This window comes from Bison bison, unplaced genomic scaffold, assembly GCF_000754665.1.
Source record: "Bison bison bison isolate TAMUID 2011002044 unplaced genomic scaffold, Bison_UMD1.0 scf7180017864473, whole genome shotgun sequence".
NCBI classification, from domain to species: domain Eukaryota; kingdom Metazoa; phylum Chordata; class Mammalia; order Artiodactyla; family Bovidae; genus Bison; species Bison bison.
In genome coordinates this window covers 3,581,114-3,602,962 of record NW_011495034.1, presented here as the reverse complement: position 1 = coordinate 3,602,962, position 21,849 = coordinate 3,581,114, and the positions used below count along the sequence as shown (strand labels likewise).

The window sequence follows — 21,849 nt, the reverse complement described above, 5'->3', positions numbered from 1 at the left end:
CTGCAGCTCCTGCATGTGGATTGCACATGGATTCTTTACTGCTGAGCTGGCAGAGAAGTCCCTCTGATTAAGTACTTGCTACTTAAGAAATGTGCAGAATTTGAAGTGAAATAGCACTCTACTAGAAATCTGTGGGGCTTTCCGGGTGGCTCAGTGGTAAAGAACCCACCTGCCAAGCAGGAGGTGCAGTTTCAGTCCCTGGGTCGGGAAGATCCCTGCAGAAGGACATGACAACCCACTCCAACATTCTTGCCTGGGAAATCCCATGGACAGAGGAGACTGAGGGGCTACAGTCCATGGGGTTGAAAAAGAGTCAGGCACAACTTAGCAACTAAAACAACAATAACAAGAAATCTGTGTGTGTCTAAAAATAATGTAACTGCTTTCATAATGTAGGAGCAAATTTCAGAGGAGTATTTCTTTTTAAAACAAACTTAATCAGACTTAATAAGCAGATAAATAGACACCAAGTGGTGTCACTACATGAGAAATTAGATGTGTTTGCATATGACTGGGTGCAGGAGTTCAAGCAGGCTTGGTCTTTAGACTACCATCTTGAGATATTTTAGGAGAAGCTAGGTTGAACTGTGTACATATTTGAGTTTAGACTTTAGAAAACTCTCAGCTGGAGTTTCACCAGTAAAAGAGGAAAATATAAATGCTCTTCCTCATGTATACACATGCCACCACGAGTGTTTCCACACCTATTTTACTTGATAGTTTCCAATGATTGAAAGAGATTTCATTATTGAGTAGCTGTTTGTCAGCAAGCGTGACTAAAAATCATTTTAAAAAGTCTGTGTGGGAAAGCAGATTCTCGTATTTAGGTCCAAATGTTTTCTTAGTATGACGTGGAGACTGGCTAAATCCTCTATGTAGAAGTAATCATGTTTTGTGCATGATAATATCTGGTCTTTGTCATTGTCTATGTAAAAATAAAGTTATGAATAATGTTTAATAAAGTGAATTATACAACATCATTTGTATTTGGCTTTGATCATAAAGCAACACAGGGAGCATGGGCAAGGGTTGTGCACATGTACACACACACATACACACATACAGGCACACGGGCACAGAAACTCACACTCTCCTCTGCCTCATTCTTCTTCCTTTCTGAGATCAATCTACAACATCAGTAACTCTACTGAAATAATATAAGATTTTTTTCCCTTCAAAAGTCTGCCAGGGAAAACTTCTAATCAAGTGCCTCTGAAAGGTTTATAAACCCCTAAAATCCAGTAATGATGGTATAATAAAGGTAAGTTTTGGGGGAAGAAAATGCCCATCCAAAGTAGAAAAACTACTGGCTAAAAGTCACAATACATCAAAAATGTATTTTCCAGGATAATTTCCACTTAACTGATAGGTTTTTCCATAAAAAATTATAAAATATGTAAAAGAGAAGACAGAATATTCAAATAATATTTGTTTTAGTTTTTCCAACTTTACAATCAAGGAGTTGGAGTAGATACTAAGTTTTTTTTTTTCCCAGCGCTAATATTCTATGATTTTTGTCAACATAGGATGTTAAAATGTATCCCACTGTTTTATTCAGATGGTTAGAACAAGTGGCACAAAATTGTGATGTGTGACAATATCACCCTTTTAATTTACAGATAAGGAAGTCCCAGAGAAGTAACATGAATATATCCAATGATACACATCATTAGGGTATCAATGAATGTCACTGCTTCCAAATCTCCCTAATTAGCAAGTATTTTGTTCTGTGTTATTAAGGACTCAAAATTCCCTCCCCACCCCTGGAAATTCTCTTTTAGTAGTTATGGGGTGAGGCCAAGAATTAAAAAACAACCCTCAATATTTGACTTGTAATTCAAGTTAGGACCACAGACCCACATCAGACTACCTGGGATACAGCGAAGGAGAGGAGGAGCTTTGTCGCACAGCCCTTGGGCAGACTTGTGCTCCACTGTTACACAGCAGGATCTTCCGGTTCATTATCTTATGCCATAGTCTCCCACCTCCCCAGGGTCTTCTCCCTTTTAGATGAACAGCATATTATATGAGTGACATCACTTGATATCTAGGGTACTTTTCTCTTACAGTCTTCCTATGGAAAAGGATATGCCTGAAACAAAAAGAATTAAAAGACTGGATCTGTAGCCCTTTCTTACCATCTGCTCCAACCTCACGTTCTAGAAGTTTAATTCTGCTCAACTCCCGGAAACTCTTCTTATCGGAAAATATGAATCTGGCCATCACCATGCAACAGTCTTGAGCCTTTAAGGCAGTCTGGGATTCAAAAATTAATTACTGTACGTCAAATCATGGTGTGATGAAGTGAATTTTCCTAAATTGTTAGAATGTATCACAAGGAGAAGGCTCTTTGAATATCTTTGTAATAAGAATTCGTTAAGCTTTTGGTAGTAAAAGAAAAGCTTAAATAGAATTACTATCTAATAATGTAGTTGGCTTTATACAGAGACAGTGGACAGCAAAGTTGCTTCTAAGATCATTCATGTAGAATTCCAAGCATCTCAACGTTCCTATTTCTGTCAGCTCTCAGTATATGGATATTCACTGTTGGCAAAGTGCAACCACCAAAAAAGTTTCTGCCCCTTATGCTACCCACGGATGCCAAAGGTTAGTTTAAGGCTTTTTGAATGTAGCACACTGCAAGAAATACAATTCAGCTCTCAATGAAATATCGTTCCTGATTTTCTTTGTTAATAAAAATTTGAAATAGTCTCTTATCTACTAATTTCAGGGAAAAGGTTAAAAAAGGAAAAAGTGAATAACTTACCTCGCACAATATGCATTGCTCCAAATGCTGAAAAAAAGCTTACTAAAATTTTGCCAAAATTAGAATTCAGCCTAACCAAATTTCTTTTTAAACCATATTTAAGGTATGTTTGTTACTGAAGTTGTCAAAATAAATTAATTGTTTAGTTATGTTGTTTATAAAGCAGTCTTATGCTGGCTCTGAGGATCAAGTATACAGCGAAAGCCATAATAGACTGCTGAATGATATATAAAAGTTTTTGTGGACATTTTATGTTTGTTTTAGAAGGCTGATCTGTTTCAACCTATTTAAACTTTTTATTTATTAATATTTAAAAGAATAAATGAGGAGATCAATGGTATTAGTCTATCCCTGTATGGGTTAAGGAACTGAGTTGGCTGTAGAAACCTACTAACCTTAGGTATATGTATAGTTAGTTTTCTATGTAGCTGGGGCCAAGAAAGTGGTTAGTTAACATATGTACCTCAAACGCCTTAAGTGGATACCTATTAAAAGGTACAAAAAATATAAATAATACTGTGTATTTTAAAAATTTTTAAATAAACACAAAGAATATATAGGTATATATGTTATAATTTCAAAGTCAACACTAGCACATAAGTTTTACTTATCTAAATACATACTGACATTTCCTGTATCAACACATGCACCTACAAAACACATAGCCATGCACATAACCTTGCTTTCTGCCACTTGCAAGAAAGTCAGAATATACAATATAGTACACTGTTTCGATGTAAATCATATTGGCAAATTAATGAGGATGGCATTAAAAAATTCTGATCTAGGAAATCAAAATTCAAGAAGATAATTACTCCATAGATTAAAAACACTGAAGACTGATGGGAAGTTAAGGTTTAAATTGTCCCAGTAATCTTGAAAGATACAGAAGAGATAGAATTGGTTGTAAACACTCGGAATACTCTGTTTGGCAATCAGGACTTTCGTAGTCTAGCAATCCAGGCCAGAGACTTAGACCATCGATGCTTCTGATCGCAGAGGAATGGGGAAGTTGTGGGCAGTTCTCCGCAAGGCAGGGGGTGCTGAAGGAGATCTAGATGCCCATCTGGATGGGAGACGGCGATTTGCTGGTCTGGCAGGTCGGGAAAATCCTTTTCCAGGTGAGGATTTCACTGCCATGGATTCCTAAGACACAAAAGAAGACCTTCACCTCACCATTCAGGCACCAACAATGAGCTTAATATACTATGGATCCCAACTGTAGGATTAATGTATTTACCATGTTTACAAGCAAGAAAAATTGAAGAATCTCTTTGTCTAATATTTGTGGTCTGGGATGTTTTCATCAAAACAGCTCACTTTGAATATGAATATGGCATTTTCTAATCTTGTGGATCTCGTCATACTAAGTTTTAATACAACTAATTTCTAATTTCATAGAACTAACCATGTAAGTTAATCTTATGTTAGAACTCAAAGTTTATGTCAGGTAACATTGATATGATGGAACTAAAGATTTTCCTTAGTGGAGTGTTAGGATATTTCAGGTTTTTAAAGATAATAATTTAAAGAAGAATTAATTTGCGTCTGGTTATTTTATGTCAAGTTATTGACACTTTTAGAGATCATAAACAAAAAGGACACAAATCACCAAATGATTTGTCTGATGCTATCTTTTTTTTTGTTCACTAAGAACCACTCTTATTATCAATCTTTTAAAAGCTTCAAAATTATCTTCAAAAGACTTTAAAATAGAACTTTGTTCTTTTTAAAAATATTTACTTTTGGCTGTGCTGGGTCTTAATTGGGGCATGTGGGGTCTTTTGTTGCCGAGTGGGCTCTCAGTTACCATGTGTGAGGCATCTCTCTAGTTGTGGCTCTTGGGGTTAGTAGCCCCTTGGGCATATGAGATCTTAGTTCCCTGACCAGATATCAGACCCATGTCCCCTGTATTGGAAGGTGGACTCTTAACCACTGGACCACCAGGGGTGTCCCAAATATAAGAACTGCTCTTAAGGATCTACAGTAGAGGACCCTTCTCAAATCTCCAATCATTGCAAAAATGGGAAATATTTAATAATATTTGTTAATGAGAATTTTGGGCTGATCATTGTGTACATGCTCCCACGTCCATGCCCTTCCATCTGAAGCCAGAGGACCTTACAGGTATCTATGGGCTCAACTGAACAACAGACATACAAAAGCAGGATAGTTATTTGCACTTTGGGCAAACAGACAAAGTTTCTGATCAACTGGATGTAAACTGATATTTTTGTAGGACTTGAAAACCACATAAAAATTGCTCACACCAGAAGGAGGCAACTTGCATCCTTTAAAAACTATGCTGCATACACACTGTGCTTTGTAAAACTAGGATTTTCAAAGTATTGCCTATTATAATAATATGTCACCTTGGAGCTTTTTATAAATTATGTGTATAAGGTACTGATGGATAGCTCTTCACTGTAAATACAGATCTCTTCAACCTCTTTTCTCCCCTCTAAGATTATACTCTTTTGCAAGCACACTGTAATAAAAAAAAGGTAACAGTTTATTTAAATACCCATTTTGGGGGGACAATTTCCACACAAAGAATTTATACCTACAATAATGACTTTAAAGTTTTTATGCTATACCATCATTTTTTTTTTTCATATACTGCCTTTTAGCTCCACAATAAGATAACTTTATGAGGCACTATTTTAAATGATTTTTTTTTTTAACCAAACTCATATTCATGTGAATAATCCCACGAGGAAGAACACAAATCAAATTCTGGGAATGACTGAACCAATCATAGCTAATAACAGAAAAATACAAGTTATTTTTAAAATACTTTCCATATACTTTAACAAATATAAACACTTTAATAGGATAAAATTCTATAAATGAACAAACTCACATTCAGAATATTCTTTAAGAAAGAAACACAACAAATACTTGATCATTTTGTTCTGGAGCCCATTTATTACATATATTTTCTGCTATTTCAGAATTTAAACAAAAGCTGTAATATGCTAAACCCAGACTTAAAAACTAAACTTTTAAAAGTTCGTGCTGAGTTACAATCCTAAGGTTTATATTTATTCACAAATGAAGGGTCAAAGAACTAAGAAGATGTCAAAACATTTGCCTATGTTCTATTTATATGAATCGGCAAATGACCGAACTCTGAGCCATTGCTAAATATGGATGCAGTTCCACCAAAATATGTTAAATTGCTTTCTCACCTCAGTTACCTTTTTCCGATCTACTCCTTGCCTCACTTGCTGTGCTCCATGCATTGCTGTCTTGTGCTCAAGCTCTTGTTCTATTTGGAGCTTTTCTAAATGTTGACCTAATGTGGCTCCACCACTGACATCAGGACTACATTTGGTCCAGTTGGCCTGGAAGCATCGAGAATTCTGAAATGCAGACCCCACAGATGTCTCATAGGTTTTCAGCAGCTTTTCCACCACACCATAATTTGACCTGGGGTCCGCAGACCTTGGCCGGCCAGACAAACTACTTGGTCTCCAGTCATGCTCGTGAAGCATATTCCGGTAACTGCGAGGGCTTATGGGCTCCCGCGTTTGTCTGAACTGGCCTGGTGTGGGTTTTTTGGTGGAATTATCAGGCACATTTTCCCTGGGCACAGGCATGGGGGCACTGGTTTTCAGAACATCAGAAACACTCTCACTGACTGAGACGTTGTCTGTGCACACAGTCAAGGTCTCACAGCGCTGAAGATCTTCGGATCGTTCTGAGCAGCTTTGACTTTGTTGTACAGCATGACAATTTCTATCTGTTCTAAATACAATTCTGTTAAATTCATCAGTCTTTTTTGCCAGCTTTTCATTCCCAGTAGTCTTTTCAAAGCCATAACTGAAACTTCTCAGTGGGCCGCTGCTCTGTGACGCTAAGGAGCTACAGTCATTGCTTATATGAAGATCAGGAGGAGGTTTAGCAGAGTGATCTGGAATTACCTTTTCATATTTTGGCTTATTGGGAGTAGAGCAGGCTTTCTGAAACCACAGTGTAGAGGGGCTATTTTTTGCACAAACCCCAGTGTTGCACGACCACATGCTAAGTCCAGCATTTTCATTACATGGAGGCTTGTTATCTACTTTGGCTTCTGGTGCCAAAGAAGGAAACGTGATACCATCATTCAGAGTCTTTCCTTCATTTAGACCCAGCAGCGGCATCTCATCATGCTTCCAGAGAAAATGAGGGTGGCTGTTCTTTTCACCTTGACCCTCTTGGGCCACCCAGCTGCTGTGGTCTAAACATTCCTTCCAACTTTCATGGGCTTGTGCAGAATATGAGCTGGGAAAATTTCGAGATGTGCTTCTTGGAGGAGGAATTGGTGGAGTTTCACTTCTTTTCGGATCAGTTGTATCAATTCCATCTTTTTTCTTGGAATTGTTCTGGAAAACATTGGTACAGCTCAGATTTTTTCTGTTTTTCCATTTTTCGTTTTCTAAACTGGTTGAAGGAATGCACTGGCTGTTGTTGATCATGTGACCTCCATGTGGAGTATTCATTACATTTGGTGTTTCCTGGAGAAAAGAATCTGACTTCATCCTAAAAATTATAAAGCATGCTATATTAGTGATGACTTTGTTTATGATAAGCTCTTAAAAGACACTGGGCCTAAAACAATGGATTCTGATATAGGAAAAGGAGTCACAACTTCCTTAAACAATATTTTTATATAAATTTCCTAGTACAAAACTTCAAGTCACTTTTGCTGTAGGATAAAGACCACCACTCAGTGTTGTATTCAAGACTATATACGTAGTCTGACCCAAACTGTCTTTTTAACTGTCTCTCATTTTCTTCTATTACCTGAAACTTCACCTACATTTAGACTTTGTGTAGTCTCTTGGGTGTCTCCTATTGGTGTTCCCATTTCCATAGGTTTTCTCTTGCCATTTCCTTATGTCAGCTTGGCCTACTGAATTCCTATTCATAATGTCTTCTGAGCTCAATCTCCTCCCCTCGAATTTGAAATAACACTCTAAGAAATTAATGAAATAACATTCTATTTCATTCCAGAAATCTGAATCAAAGCACAGAGAGACATGAGCAATACCAAATGGGAGGTGTTATTTGGACAAGAAAGAAAAGTGAGCTTTTTTTTTTTTTTTTTCTGATGAGTAAAGGACATATTTTTTTTAAAAAGCTGCAGTAAAAATCATGTGGCTGCTCAAGCTACAGTGAGTAATCTGGCATAGATGGAATATAAAACAGAGTGGGAAAGAATGATGACAAATAAGAGAGAAATGCTAGGTCAAATTGTAATAACTTTGAATTACATATTAAGAATTTTGAGCTTTTTTTATAAAGGCCATGAAGTCACAGTGAGAACTTTATACCAGGGATGGTTTGTAAAAGCAAATTGGAAAGTAAGAATTTTCTGAATTATCGAAATAAAAACCTAAATGTAGCAATAATGTGGGTTCACAAATTAACATTAATTAATCATATTGATAAATAGAAACCACATTTATACCTATTTAACTTCCATTATGAGATAGCTTATAATAAAGCACAGATAAATGCCTACTAGGCAAAAGCTAAATGGGAAAAGTGGAAGGCAAAATTATGTGTAAAACATGGTTGGGTAAGTAAAATCTGTTGTTAAGTCAGTACAAAAATTCTCTCTGAGCTTCCAAAGAGATGAAGAAAAATAAGGGTTCACATTGCTATAGCTTCTCAGAGAAGTACGCTGTCCCACAAGGAGATAAATGGTGATTTTAGAGCAATCCATCACTTAACTTGCAGAGAATCCAATTTATTTTTCAATTTGGCTAAAACTTACCCTTAGAATTATATAGGTGTTTCTGAACTGAAACAGCATTTTTACAGCACTGTGTAAATACATATGTGGGTATGTATTTACAGTACGTTGTTCTGAAAATTATGAATGCTTTCATTATATACATAATAAATGTAGAGAAATAAATAATTCAGAATATTTCAGCAGAACATCATTATAAAATTAAAACACCATACTGTTAAATTTGACACAGCTTAAAGATGTATTTGGAGAAGGCAATGGCACCCCACTCTGGAGTGGAAAATCCCAGGGACAGAGGAGCCTGGTGGGCTGTAGTCCATGGGGTCGCTAAGAGTCGGACACGACTGAACAATTTCACTTTGACTGTTCACTTTCATGCATTGGAGAAGGAAATGGCAACCCACTCCAGTGTTCTTGCCTGGAGAATCCCAGGGACGGGGGAGCCTGGTGAGCTGCCGTCTATGGGGTCGCACAGAGTCAGGCGTGACTGAAGCGACTTAGCTTAAAGATGTATTTAACTAGGTTAACCCAGCATACTGTTCCACTGGGCAAATACTCCAAACAAAAAGAATGCCATTGCATACACTTGTTAATTTACTATTTATTATGGTGAGTGTTGGGGTTTTCCAGGTGGCTCAGTGCGAAGGAATCCACCTGCCAATGCAGAAGGCAAAGGAGATGTGGGTGTGATCCCTGGGTCGGGAAGATCCCCTGGAGGAGGGCATGGCAACCCACTCCAGTATTTTTGCCTGGAAAATTCCATGGACAGAGGAACCTGGTGGGCTATACAGTTCCTAGGGTCGCAAAGAGTCAGGTATGACTGAGTGACTGAGCACAAGGGCAAGTATAACTAAACTAAACATCAATAAAAAGTAAAGTACACATAATAGTCAAATTATAAAGAAAACAAGATTTACTTTAAGAATTAATGAACAAAGAAATGTACAATTTAAGCTTTTATCTCCTAAAATAACAGATTTTAGTAACATTACTAATTCTTGCTAACAAAGTGTTAAATGTGAAAGGTAATTTGGACTCATTAACTTAAAACAATATCCGTCTTGATTTTTCAACATAAAAATCATCATAGATGTACCAGCCTACCTTCTGTGGTTAGACCGCTTTCGAATTTCCTCTTGAAAGTTGCATAATTCTTCACTAACTTTGGCAAGTTCTTCAAGAGCCTTTATACATATAAGCAATATCATGTTAGCCCTTTGAAATGTAAATATTTCTTTAGAAACAGTCCAAGGCAAATCCCGTCTTACTTACTGTGTTGAGGGCGCCAGAGCAGCTCTTGTTCTCTGCCTCAGAAGTCCTCAGGTCAGGCCAGGCCCCATGTTCTTTTTGGTTGTCTCTGGCTTCAGAATCCATATACCCTACTTTTGATTTTTTGATTGTTTTTTGTTCCTTGCACACTTGATTTCTTTCCCTGAGTAAACTCTGCTCTGTTTTATCTTTTTTTCCCAGAATGTCCCTGGGATGTATCCCTGTAAATTTACATTGTCCTGAATTGGGGTAATCTGGAGAAGATTCCATTTTATCTCCAACAGCCTTCTCACAATCAAGGTCAATGACCTTAGCACGTTCACTCATGTTGATTTTCCTCCGACGCTTTACTTCATGGCAGAGCTATAAGGAAAACAAAGATAAAGTTTTCCCCCTAACCCACTTTCTCAATAGTTTTGATCCTAAACACAGTGTTCTGAGTTCTCTTAGCCATATTACTATATAGTGGGTCTTCCCAGGTGGCACTAAGGGTAAAGAACCCACTTGCTATTGCAGGAAATATAAGAGACTTGGGTTTGATCCCTAGGTTGGGAAGATCCCTTGGAGAAGGAAATGGCAACCACTCTAATATTCTTGCCTAAAGAATCCCATGGACAGGGGAGCCTGGTGGGCTACAGTCCCTAGGGTCAGACATGACTTAAGCTACTTAGCACACATGCATACATAGACTGCTCCAGGGCACTAATGCTTATGCTTCCAAACTATGCTTCTAAAATCTGGATTAGGTGGAGCAACTTTTGATGAACCATAAAGACTACATGTAGTAGGGCAAAGAAGGTAATTTCTATTTGACTAGAAATCAATTCATTCAAAAATGACAGAAACCTGCGTTTATATATAGATGTCATAATGATACAGAGCACTGTTAACAAAATTGGAATGACCTCAGTCAATTACTGGCTGCTGCTGCTAAGTCGCTTCAGTCGTGTCTGACTCTGTGAGACCCCATAGACGGCAGCCCACCAGGCTCCCCCATCCCTGGGATTCTCCAGGCAAGAATACTGGAGTGGGTTGCCATTTCCTTCTCCAGTGCATGAAAGTGTAAAGTGAAAGTGAAGTCGCTCAGTCGTGTCCGACTCCTGGCGACCCCATGGACTGCAGCCTACCAGGCTCCTCCGTCCATGGGATCTTCCAGGCAAGAGTACTGGAATGGGTTGCCATTGCCTTCTTCCAATTACTGGCAATGTGCTCTAATTTAACCAACATTAAGGCCATATTTTAAAAATATATGATCCTACTTGTAAGTCAACATTGAACTGTCTAAATGACTGACAATCTCACATAGTAACTCAGCTCATTCTGTCCCCTAAGTAATTGTCTCATCATCAAAAGACGCTTCTTTAGGACTTTACGTGAGTGACGAGTAGGTAATTCTCAGACTTGCTTTTTTTTTTTTTTTACTTCCAAGGCTATATACATTCAAAAAAAAGTTTCTTCCTTTGTCCTAATTAAATGTGGGCCTGTCCTATGTAATACAATTGAACTCTAAGGCTTTGATCATCTATTAGTTTATTAATTGCCCCAAATTATTTCTTGAGGATTTAGTTTAACCTGCAGGCAATTAGTGACTCTCTCTTCAGGCTTGAGTTCTGAGAAAGCTTGTCAAATTCCAAAGACTGTCAGAGAACTATTAAAGCAAATGACTCTACATTTTACAATCACATCCTATATCTGCACGAGATCTATTAATCAAAGAATAACAGATTAATTTCTGCTCAGTATTTATGCAAATCTCAGAGAGAAGCACTAGAACATATTTAATGCCTGAAGGATATGCAGTGCATTTATTGCCCTAGTCATAAATTTGTCATTGGATAAAGTCAGGATAGCATCAAATTGCCATCATGAATCAACCATTTTGGCTCCTGTAAAATTATCTGCACTGAACTTCTGTGGGCATTATAATTTTGGCCGACCTTGAGGGGCATAATAAGAAGCAACCCTCAAAAGCACCAGGCTAAATCTAAGGATGTTCTTGGTGGCACTGTCCTCTTATAGAGGAGTCATGGGTGAAAACAAAATTGCTTCAATGTAAAATTAGGGACCAAAGTACTATTTCTGGAAAATTAGTCTGATTTTGTTTCCTGAATATTGAGAAATATGCATCTGATAATTGTATGTTACTTGCTAGAAAGACAGACCTGCTGCATGCATTTTGCAAGGGATCCTTCCTCTTATCTTCATTTCACCTTTCTCTCTCGTTTTGAAATACTTTAATTTACACAGAATTCTATTTGACATCTTAAATTCTCTTGGGGACTTAGGTGACGTATGAAAAAACAAAAAACATTATACTATTGGGAAACCATTTATTCTGTGCAAGGAAATCTGTTACTTGGTCCTCAGCTGTTTTCAATGGGTATCTGATCATTCAAACAAAGGACACAGGCAGGAAAGATGGCAAAGTGATTAAAAAAAAGAAAAATTCCCAGCTGTCTATTAACTCTGTTAAGAGTAACTATCTGGATCAGTCTAGGTTTCAAAGATCCAAGTATCTACATCTTCACTTTGTAACAGCAAATGCAATGATTGTGGATAGTGGCTGAAAAAAGAATCATTAGCATCTTAATACCCAATACTGATGCTTTCACTAATGATATATTTACTTGGAATCACAGAAGTTATAAGCCTGCACCTAAAATTGTCAAATTTTCTAGCATATGACTTAATAAGTTGTGTCTGATTTAAAACACAGAATTTGTGATAAATAAGAAAGAAATACAGTCTCTTAGTCTGGTGCTACTAAAGAACCTGCCTGCCAATGCAGGAGACATAAGAGACACAAGTTCGATCCCTGGATCGGGAAGATCCCCCGGAGGAGGACGTGGCAATGCACTCCATATTCTTGCCTGGAGAACCTTATGGACAGAGGAGCCTGGTGGGCTACAGTCCACAGGGTCGAGAGAGTCGGACACGACTGAAGTGACTAGCACGCACACGTGCACACGCTTGTAGTATCTTACATTTTTCCAAGTGTAGACTTTTAATTTTAGTTAACAATATTGTCTTGACTTTCTATGACATGTGAGGACAATTTCCTGTTTTTCCCAATCTTTTCTAACCCAGCTTTGTAGCTTCTAAGCAGGAAGATATTAAAGGTACATTATTACAGGTACAAATACTGGGAGTGGAAAAGGATACATACATACTCTGCCATTTTATATAAGGAACTTGAGAGTATCCATGAATTTTGGTATCCATGGGGTCTCCTGGAGCCATTTCCCGTGTCTACTGAGGGACAACTGTATTGTTATGACAAGGGGGACACAATGCTAGTCTTCAGGTATTGTAGAGCATCCTCTCTGGGTGGGTAGTCTGGGTAAGCACATTTTTCAAACATATTCTCAGGTATGGTGCTGTACCATGCATGCATCATGACATAAATAGCACCACAGCTACTATCCAAGATAAAGAAAAAATATTCCATTCCTTCTGTCAGTATTTTTACGGACTATCACCTAAGTTGGAAGTATGTTTAATGCCTGCTAATTGATAGGGCTCATATCCTCCATAGATGGAATCAGCAGAGCTGTCAGAATAATTATTTGACAATAACAAATTTAACCAGACAGCAGACTGTCTTAGCTACCATCTTAAGCTACATGGCTTAAACAATGGGCTAGACTAATCCTGACTCCCTTAATTATTTTGCTCAGATGCTAGAATTATCTGAGACTATTATTTAATGGATTTTCCAAACCTTGAGAAGCCAGTGACCTATGAGTTCAGGTTTCAAACTGGCATTGTAGACTCTGATTTAGCCATCTCCTTTTTGATCCAATTGAACTCTGGGTGGAGGAGTTAACAGAGGAAGCAAAATGTATTTTCCAAACTATAGAAGGACAAGAAGCAAATTCTCCTTTCAATCTGCAATCATCTACTACATGCCTGACTTCTCAGCTGGATTTTCCAAGAACAGTCTAACGGCCATGTGTTAGTCACTCAGTCATGTCCAACTCTTTGCAACCCCATGGTCTGTCCATGGAATTCTCTAATAGAGTAATGGCTATTCTTTTTTTATTTTTCCTTTTAGCATGCCAATTTGTATTTTATTCATAACTAATTACATGGCTGTTAATAAGAAAATTATTTGCACTATAAACAAAGCATCAGCATTGATTGCCTGTGAATGAAGACCAAGGAGTCTGTTAAAATAACTGTCTTGACAATGTGCCCAAAACCATGTAAGTCAACAGCAGGGATGTTACAAGAAAGCAAGATAAGTATAAATAATTTTCAGTTGGAACAAGCCTGAATATACGTCAATGCAGATAACTAAAGGAAATATTCAAGGTCCAACAGGCTGAAGGGATTAAATTATTATTTGTATCAGATTCTGGGCATGTCATTTTTCATACTCTTTTATAATAAATGTGCCAATAAATGTGGTGCACCTTGCCAGGATAAATATGTCCACTGTCATTTTCTTTTTGAAATACGACACTCCTTTTGGTTATACTGAATTATTGAGTACATAATTTCCTTTAGTAGATGTTATTCATAAATTATCTCAGAAAAGATCTAGTTTTAATGCCCAATTGTAATAATCCAAAGGTATGTTCCACTAATTATGTTTTTCTTTTATTTTCACACTGAGCTCAGCATTTGAAAACTCATGCAAAATACATACCTCACTTTTGATGCCATCAGAATTTTAGTCAGAAAAGAGTAAATTGACATATTTTAGAGTTTTCATGCCAAGTTATAAAATAAGTATAGTCTCTACACTACCAATGGGTTAGGTTATGCTATTTTCAGTCTAATTAAGTATCACTGAGACATGTATCTTTTAGGTAGAATTGGAAAGTAAAAACAGTTTCCAATACAAAACAAGCCAAAAGGATTTTCATTCTGAGTTTTAAGTTTCCAAAGTATTCAAACAAATCAACACGTACCTCTTCTATCTTCTTCTGCATTATCTTCCATTGACTTTCCCATTCCTTTCTTTCATTGTCAAACTGGTCCAGTAATTCCATTTTTTCCTTGTGCCAGTTAGCCTCTGTGTTCTCCCACTGCTTGTGCAGGTCCATGGCAACCGTGTGAGTGTTAGTGAAGGGGTATTTCTGTTCGTCTCTGCCTTCTCTTAACTGTTTCTTGGAAGCTTGGAGCTGTTTTATTTGAAGCCGTCTCACTTGCCTTTAAAACAAAGCCTAATATAAACATAACAAGAGAGAGTTCCAAATCCATGTGCTTTCTGGAAACATTTTATCAGACTGTCAAGAGCCATTGACATAAACAAACCACAGGAAAATTGGACTCAAAAGAAGAGATGACAAAAATATCTGCTTAAGAAGAGACTAGCACAATCAAAAACAAAAAAAAAGTATCGTTCAGGTTTTTTTTCTTCCTCTTTCTGAAACCAGACAGCAAAATTACAGTGGACAGGATGGTTAAATGCATGTGTGAGATATAAGTATTCCTTAAACTAACCACCTAATCTAAAGATAGAATTTTTCATGACTATTTAAGAGTGGAAGTATGAAATTCAACCGGATAGTCACAGCTACACAACTGTGGTAGATTCTTCTGCAGTAGAATTACTCCTTCTGTTCTGATGCAACCAGATTATATAATTTTATGATTTTTAAAGTCCTGAGACAGTGCTATGCTACAGTCTTCACTTTATACTGAAGAGCTCAATCTTGTGGCAAATGTAGTTACTGTATCAATAAGACCCCAATGTTGGTAGTCAATCTGGGACTGATGGTATCAGCAAGAAACCAAACTAAAGCATGGAAAAATATTGTCATTATTTTATTTCATCAAGTAAAATACTAAAGCAGCAAAATTATTCTGAAAACCATGTTAGAACTTATCCATGCTCTCTTTTCCTTCTAATAGCAAATTTGGAAAACTCAGCAGTGGCCACAGGACTGGAAAAGGTCAGTTTTCATTCCAATCCCAAAGAAAGGCAATGCCAAAGAATACTCAAACTACCACACACTTGCACTCATTTCACACGCTAGTAAAGTAATGCTCAAAATTCTCCAAGTCAGGCTTCAGCAATACGTGAACCATGAACTTGCAGATGTCCAAGCTGGTTTTCGAAAAGGCAGAGGAACTAGAGATCAAATTGCCAACATCCGCTGGATCATCAAAAAAGCAAGAGAGCTCCAGAAAAACATCTATTTCTGCTTTATTGACTATGCCAAAGCCTTTGACTGTGTGGATCACAATAAACTGTGGAAAATTCTGAAAGAGATGGGAATACCAGACCACCTGACCTGCCTCTTAAGAAACCTATATGCAGGTCAGGAAGCAACAGTTAGAACTGGACATGGAACAACAGACTGGTTCCAAATAGGAAAAGGAGTACGTCAAAGCTGTATATTGTCACCCTGCTTATTTAAATTATATGCAGACTACATCATGAGAAACGTTGGGCTGGAAGAAGCACAAGCTGGAATCAAGATTGCCGGAAGAAATATCAGTAACCTCAGATATGCAGATGACACCACCCTTATGGCAGAAAGTGAAGAGGAACTAAAAAGCCTCTTGATGAAAGTGAAAGAGGAAAGTGAAAAAGTTGGCTTAAAGCTCAACATTCAGAAAATGAAGATCATGGCATCTGGTCCCATCACTTCATGAGAAATAGATGGGGAAACAGTGCAAACAGTGGCAGTCTTTATTTTCTGGGCTCCAAAATCACTGCAGATGGTGACTGCAGCCATGAAATTAAAAGATGCTTACTCCTTGGAAGGAAAGTTATGACCAACCTAGATAGCGTATTCAAAAGCAGAGAACAAAGGTCCATCTAGTCAAGGCTATGGTTTTTCCTGTGGTCATATATGGATGTGAAAGTTGGACTGTGAAGAAAGCTAAGCACTGAAGAATTGATGCTTTTGAACTGTGGTCTTGGAGAAGACTCTTGAGAGTCCCTTAGACTGCAAGGAGATCCAACCAGTCCATTCTAAAGGAGATCAGTCCTGGGTGTTCTTTGGAAGGACTGATGCTAAAGCTGAAACTCCAATACTTTGGCCACCTCATGCGAAGAGTTGACTCATTGGAAAAGACTCTGATGCTGGGAGGGATTGGGGGCAGGAGGAGGAAGGGACAACAGAGGATGAGATGGCTGGATGGCATCACCAACTCAATGGACATGAGTGTGGGTAAATCCCGGGAGTTGGTGATGGACAGGGAGGCCTGGGGTGCTGCAATTCATGGGGTCGCAAAGAGTCGGACACGACTGAGCAACTGAACTGAACTGAATAGACTAGATATCAGAATGTATGTTCTGATACTGAATTTAGAGTATTGAAGAAAATGTTTTAATCACTTTGCAGGGAAATCTTTGATCATACTAAGCACTGACTGAAATAATTAGATTTCTAGCATTTAGGGCATGTGTACTCAGGATTTTAAGATGAATTTTAAAATACCTGATTGGTAACTCTTTTATAACTCATCTAAAATTTCTGAGATTTATTTACTTACATTAGAATGGGGGATATCCACAAGGTTATTATAAAGATTAAATGACATGAATAAAAAGAGATTTGAGAAAGATAAAATTTCCCCTATTTCTTGTTTAAAAAAAAATCTTGTGCTGACTTCCACTGAAAGTATTTTTGTTAGTAAAGCCAGATACATTTTTAATGGGTAGAAAAGCATGCTTAAAATGTTCAAATCTCCATCTAAGATAATCATGCCTAAAAGAAGTCTTTAACTCTTCAACTTTTTAGGCCACGACCAAAGTGCCTTGACTTATGAGGTGGCAGATGATGCTACTTTTGAGCTAATTCTCAAGAGTCATAGCTGCCTGGGTGCTGGCATTGTCAAATGAAGCCCACAAAACCAGGCAGCAAGCCTCAGTTTGCAGTCATAGAAGGCCGCATATTTCATATCCCAAATATAAACATTGAAGACATTTGATTTTTTTTTTTGGTCAGGCTGTCCTGAATGTGCATATCATGTGCTAAACTGTGCCAAACATACACTTTTGAGCTGCAATCTATTAATGAATTATAAGAGACTAATAAGGGTCAAAGAATATCAGTGCTATATGCAGGGCTCCACCCTCAAAAAACACCCCAATAATGTTAGGACCTATATGGTTATTCTTCTCTCAAAAAATTTGTTACAGATACTTTGATCATTCTTACCTACTTCTTTGGCACTCTACTGTGACTAATTTATCCAAGAAAAAGAAGTAATTTCAGATTTAGCCATTAAAAACACTACCGTGTCTCAATTTTATCCAGTTTTGCTAATCTCATTTTCCATCCTCTCTGTCCCCCTTCCCTCCTTTTGCTACCCTCCAGCCCTATGAGACAGTGACCAGAGGTGCGTGCCACAGCAAATGGAAGTTGCCCCAAAATAATGTGTCGATGAAGACATAACATAAGAAAGAGAGTAAAGAATACACAGAACTTTGTGTCTTAGTAAATCTGTTACTGATTTTGATTACTTATTAATCTTCTGCTGCTGCTAAGTCGCTTCAGTCGTGTCTGACTCGGTGTGACCCCATAGACAGCAGGCCACTAGGCTCCTCTGTCCCTGGGATTCTCCAGGCAAGAACACTGGAGTGGGTTGCCATTTCCTTCTCCAATGCATGAAAGTGAAAAGTGAAAGGGAAGTCGCTTAGTCATGTCCAGCTCTTATCGACCCCATGGACTGCAGCCCACCAGGCTCCTTAGTCCATGGGATTTTCCAGGCAAGAATACTGGAGTGGGGTGCCATTGGGTTCATCTAATTCACAGGAAATGGAGACAGTGCTAATTTTCAGAGAATACAGACTGCTTTACTATATGTAATTACTTGTGAGCTAAAACTATCTTGCAGACTAGCAGATATTTAACATTAAAACCTCTTAGGAAGAGTGGAATGCTTTAAGATATCAAGAGAAAGTTGCAAATTTAACCAATCAAGTTATAGAAAGAGAGCAGGCTAATTTCAAGCGACTAGAAAAGAGGTGCTATGATAGTCCATGTTTCATTCTGTCTTTAAACACTAAATGTACAGAAATCATCATAAGAGTCTCCTACAATTATGTAGCAAATGGCTTCAATTTTTCTTTTCATTTCAAATTCTTCTTGAACCACTTTCAAATCAGGGTTAAAGGGCAACAGACCCTTTTCTTTTTTACCTACTTGAAGAACATCATCCAGGAAAACCTTCAATCAGGCTTGCTCCTGGTAACAGGACTACACATGAATCCAGGTAATGTTCCTGAAGCAGACAGAACCCTGCACTTAATTGCAAAAAGCCAAACTCATCACTTAATACGGAGAAGGACCAGAGCTTCTACAGAGCTTCTCTTTTCCAAGACTAGAGCCACATCTAGTGCCACAAAACTCAATGGCTACGGATCAAAAACAAGCCTTTGAGAGAAAATTCCTATAGAGCAATGTCTGTGTCAAATTCTGTGGGTTTATTGTACTTTTCACTGTCTATGTCTTGTCACAAATGTCAAATATAATACAGCTGAATATATTGCTTTCTCCTCCAAAAATAAAGTGGGGTCCAAAGCATTTTGTGAGGATTAAATATGCAAGAGAGAGAATGCTTAATCCAAGCACCTAACACCGTTTCGGATCATACTAGGTGCTCAATAAAGGGCTGCTTTCTCCTCTCTCCTTTCTCCCTCTCTCTTTTTTTGGTCTTCCCCTGCACCCTTCTTTCTTTAATCTATCTTCCTCTAGATAAAACTATGATTTTGATTTAATTAGAAAATTCACAGAAGCAAGTATAATTGTGTGGACTCATATTTTTAATGGTTTTCCTTTGCCTTCAGTGTTTTTCAAGTATTTTAAGAACAGAAGGCAAGTTAAAGATTTAGGAATTTTTTTTATTGTTAGTAAAAATCTGAGTAGATGAATCCTACATAAAACTGTTCTTGTTATAATTCTCCCTAAATGTTAAAAAAAAAAATCCAACTAAATAGGGCAATTTTGTAGGGACATAATGTTCTGAAATGAAAAGTTATGGGGTAAAATGGCTCAACCGATTCAAAAACTCAATTTCAGTGCTTTCTGCGGAGGCCAATATCAAAGTTCTCTTTGTTCCTAGCTATCTCTCTTTTTCGCCCACAGATACTGGTATCTCCGTGGGAGAGAAAGAAGAATTTCTGCTATCTACATCCCTCCCCAGGTCTCCTTGACTCTCCATTTCACTTCACTGTCTCCAGAATTTCATTCAGAATAAAATGTGTAAGAGCACATGTGAAGTATCAGAGGGAGTTGCATTACTCAGTCATGCACACATTCTTCCCCCAACAACTCTAAGTGAGCATTACATAATCCACTTTAACCCACCTCTCCCTCCCCAAGGCCGGAAGCCAGATTTGTAGAAGAGTTGTGAGTGGGTTGCATAAGTATGATGATGAGAGGAAAAGAAGTTCTGCTAACCTTCCGGCCCTACTAGGAAGCAAAATTTAGGAGCAACACAGGAATTTCACAATAAATCAGTTCCATTTTCCATGTTAGGCTCATGTAGGCCATGGTAACACTTCTTCATCTGAGGGATGCTCCACTCTTAACTACACCTTCATCATTACGAGTTCAACCTTCATCTTCCCCACTAAAAACTGGATTTTAGCCAAACAAATGAAACAATGTTAGGAGAGCAGACTGGATGGCAACTTCTCCCTTTGGAAAGTTTTGTTCCTAGTTTGTTTCCTATTCTCTGATTTCCTTTCCCTAAACATGCTACTTTTCATATCATGGAAACATTTTCATTTGTAGGAGGTTACACATTCCAATAGGAATGCCACTGGTACTGCCAACCTCACAATTCCTAGAACAACCGTTTGCCTTGGAGATGCTTTGCTTCCTCTTAACTTTGAGGAATCAGGAATTCCCTTGTCTATACCCATCAAAGTTACACACCATTTGCTTCCAGGATTCTCCAGCCCTTTCTCCAGGCTATTAGGAATCACTTGCAACAATTCAACTGATTAACAGACCTTATTCCTCCCTTAGTGTTCACTGAAAAAGGCATCTTTCCAAAGAAAACCATGACTTGATTCTGTTACAAGGCAAAAGGGAATTTTTAAAACTGGCTATTTCAACATGTTCTTTATCTTCCAATAGGGTCAAAGGGATATTACCACACACAATTCTGAAAAATCAATTTTGCCTTTCCATTATCTTTTTGTTCTCTCTTCAGTTATATATTCAAACTAGAAAATATCCAAGGATAAACAGATGCCTAAAGTTAACCAGCTTAAATAGTAGAAGACATAGATTAAGGTTCCCTCCTAACTGCAGATGAACCCATTATGAATGTTATGCACTTCAACTCAAATTACAGAAACACTTATCATGCAGTGAGTAAACCATCATCTTGGATGAAACCACACTGATTTATTTTTCCCTGCCATTTTCAAATGCCAACAGTTTCAAAGACTGTGAACTTTACTCGGCAAATGTTAAAAAGTCTTCATCCTAATGAAACTAGTTTTCAAATAAATAAATTTAGTGAAATCCTACAGCAGGGAAAGCGGTCTTCAAAGTTCTGAGAAGCAGTGTTTGAAAAACCGTCTCACAGAGCGGATGGCACCATCAGTCCAGAGTCAGGATATCCACTCACGGCAGCTGAACCCTTTCTTCCCTGGGAGTCAGTAAAATCCGTTACGCACCCCGCCCCACTGTTTTGAAGCCCAGGCACTGATGCTGAATCAAGCAGATGTTGAAATCACCCTCCACTTAAACCGTATCCACAGCTTTAAACATGTCAGCAGCAGCCCCTCTCTATATTTTGCCACAATTACTCACTTGCTTTCAAACTGTCAGAAAACAAACATACCTTTTTGCACTGGGGAGAAATCCTACAGAGGTCCAACCACCGGTCAACCTAGCAATGGGAGGACAACTGGTTGTTTTAGAGTGAAAAGCCTTTGACGTCTTGGAGCAGTGAATCTTGCTTCTTTGCATGAAATGGGAATATAAAATCAGTCCAACCATTCAACAGAGAAGTACTGACAAGTCCCTTTGAAATCTCTACCACTTTCACAAATCAAAAAGCTGCTCAGCCCAGTGTCACAGCGGCAGCTGAGACTACTGTGACGTCAGTTTCTCGGAGGCGGCCTTCGAGTCACCTCTTCCAACCA

The 21,849-nt window shown here is 38.0% G+C and overlaps 1 protein-coding gene across 1 annotated transcript; it reads right to left on the bottom strand.

Annotated features, from left to right (window-relative positions):
* Positions 1-1,317: 1,317 nt before the first annotated feature.
* Positions 1,318-21,787, bottom strand: KIAA0408 (KIAA0408 ortholog). The gene is made up of 6 exons (XM_010861749.1): positions 21,546-21,787; positions 14,696-14,950; positions 9,783-10,142; positions 9,615-9,694; positions 5,959-7,291; positions 1,318-3,913 (listed from the first exon to the last, which is right to left on the bottom strand). Exons 2-6 carry the CDS (start codon positions 14,828-14,830, stop codon positions 3,740-3,742), a joined length of 2,082 nt encoding a protein of 693 aa, XP_010860051.1. The 5' UTR covers positions 14,831-14,950; positions 21,546-21,787; the 3' UTR covers positions 1,318-3,739.
* Between the last annotated feature and the right edge of the window lie 62 nt (positions 21,788-21,849).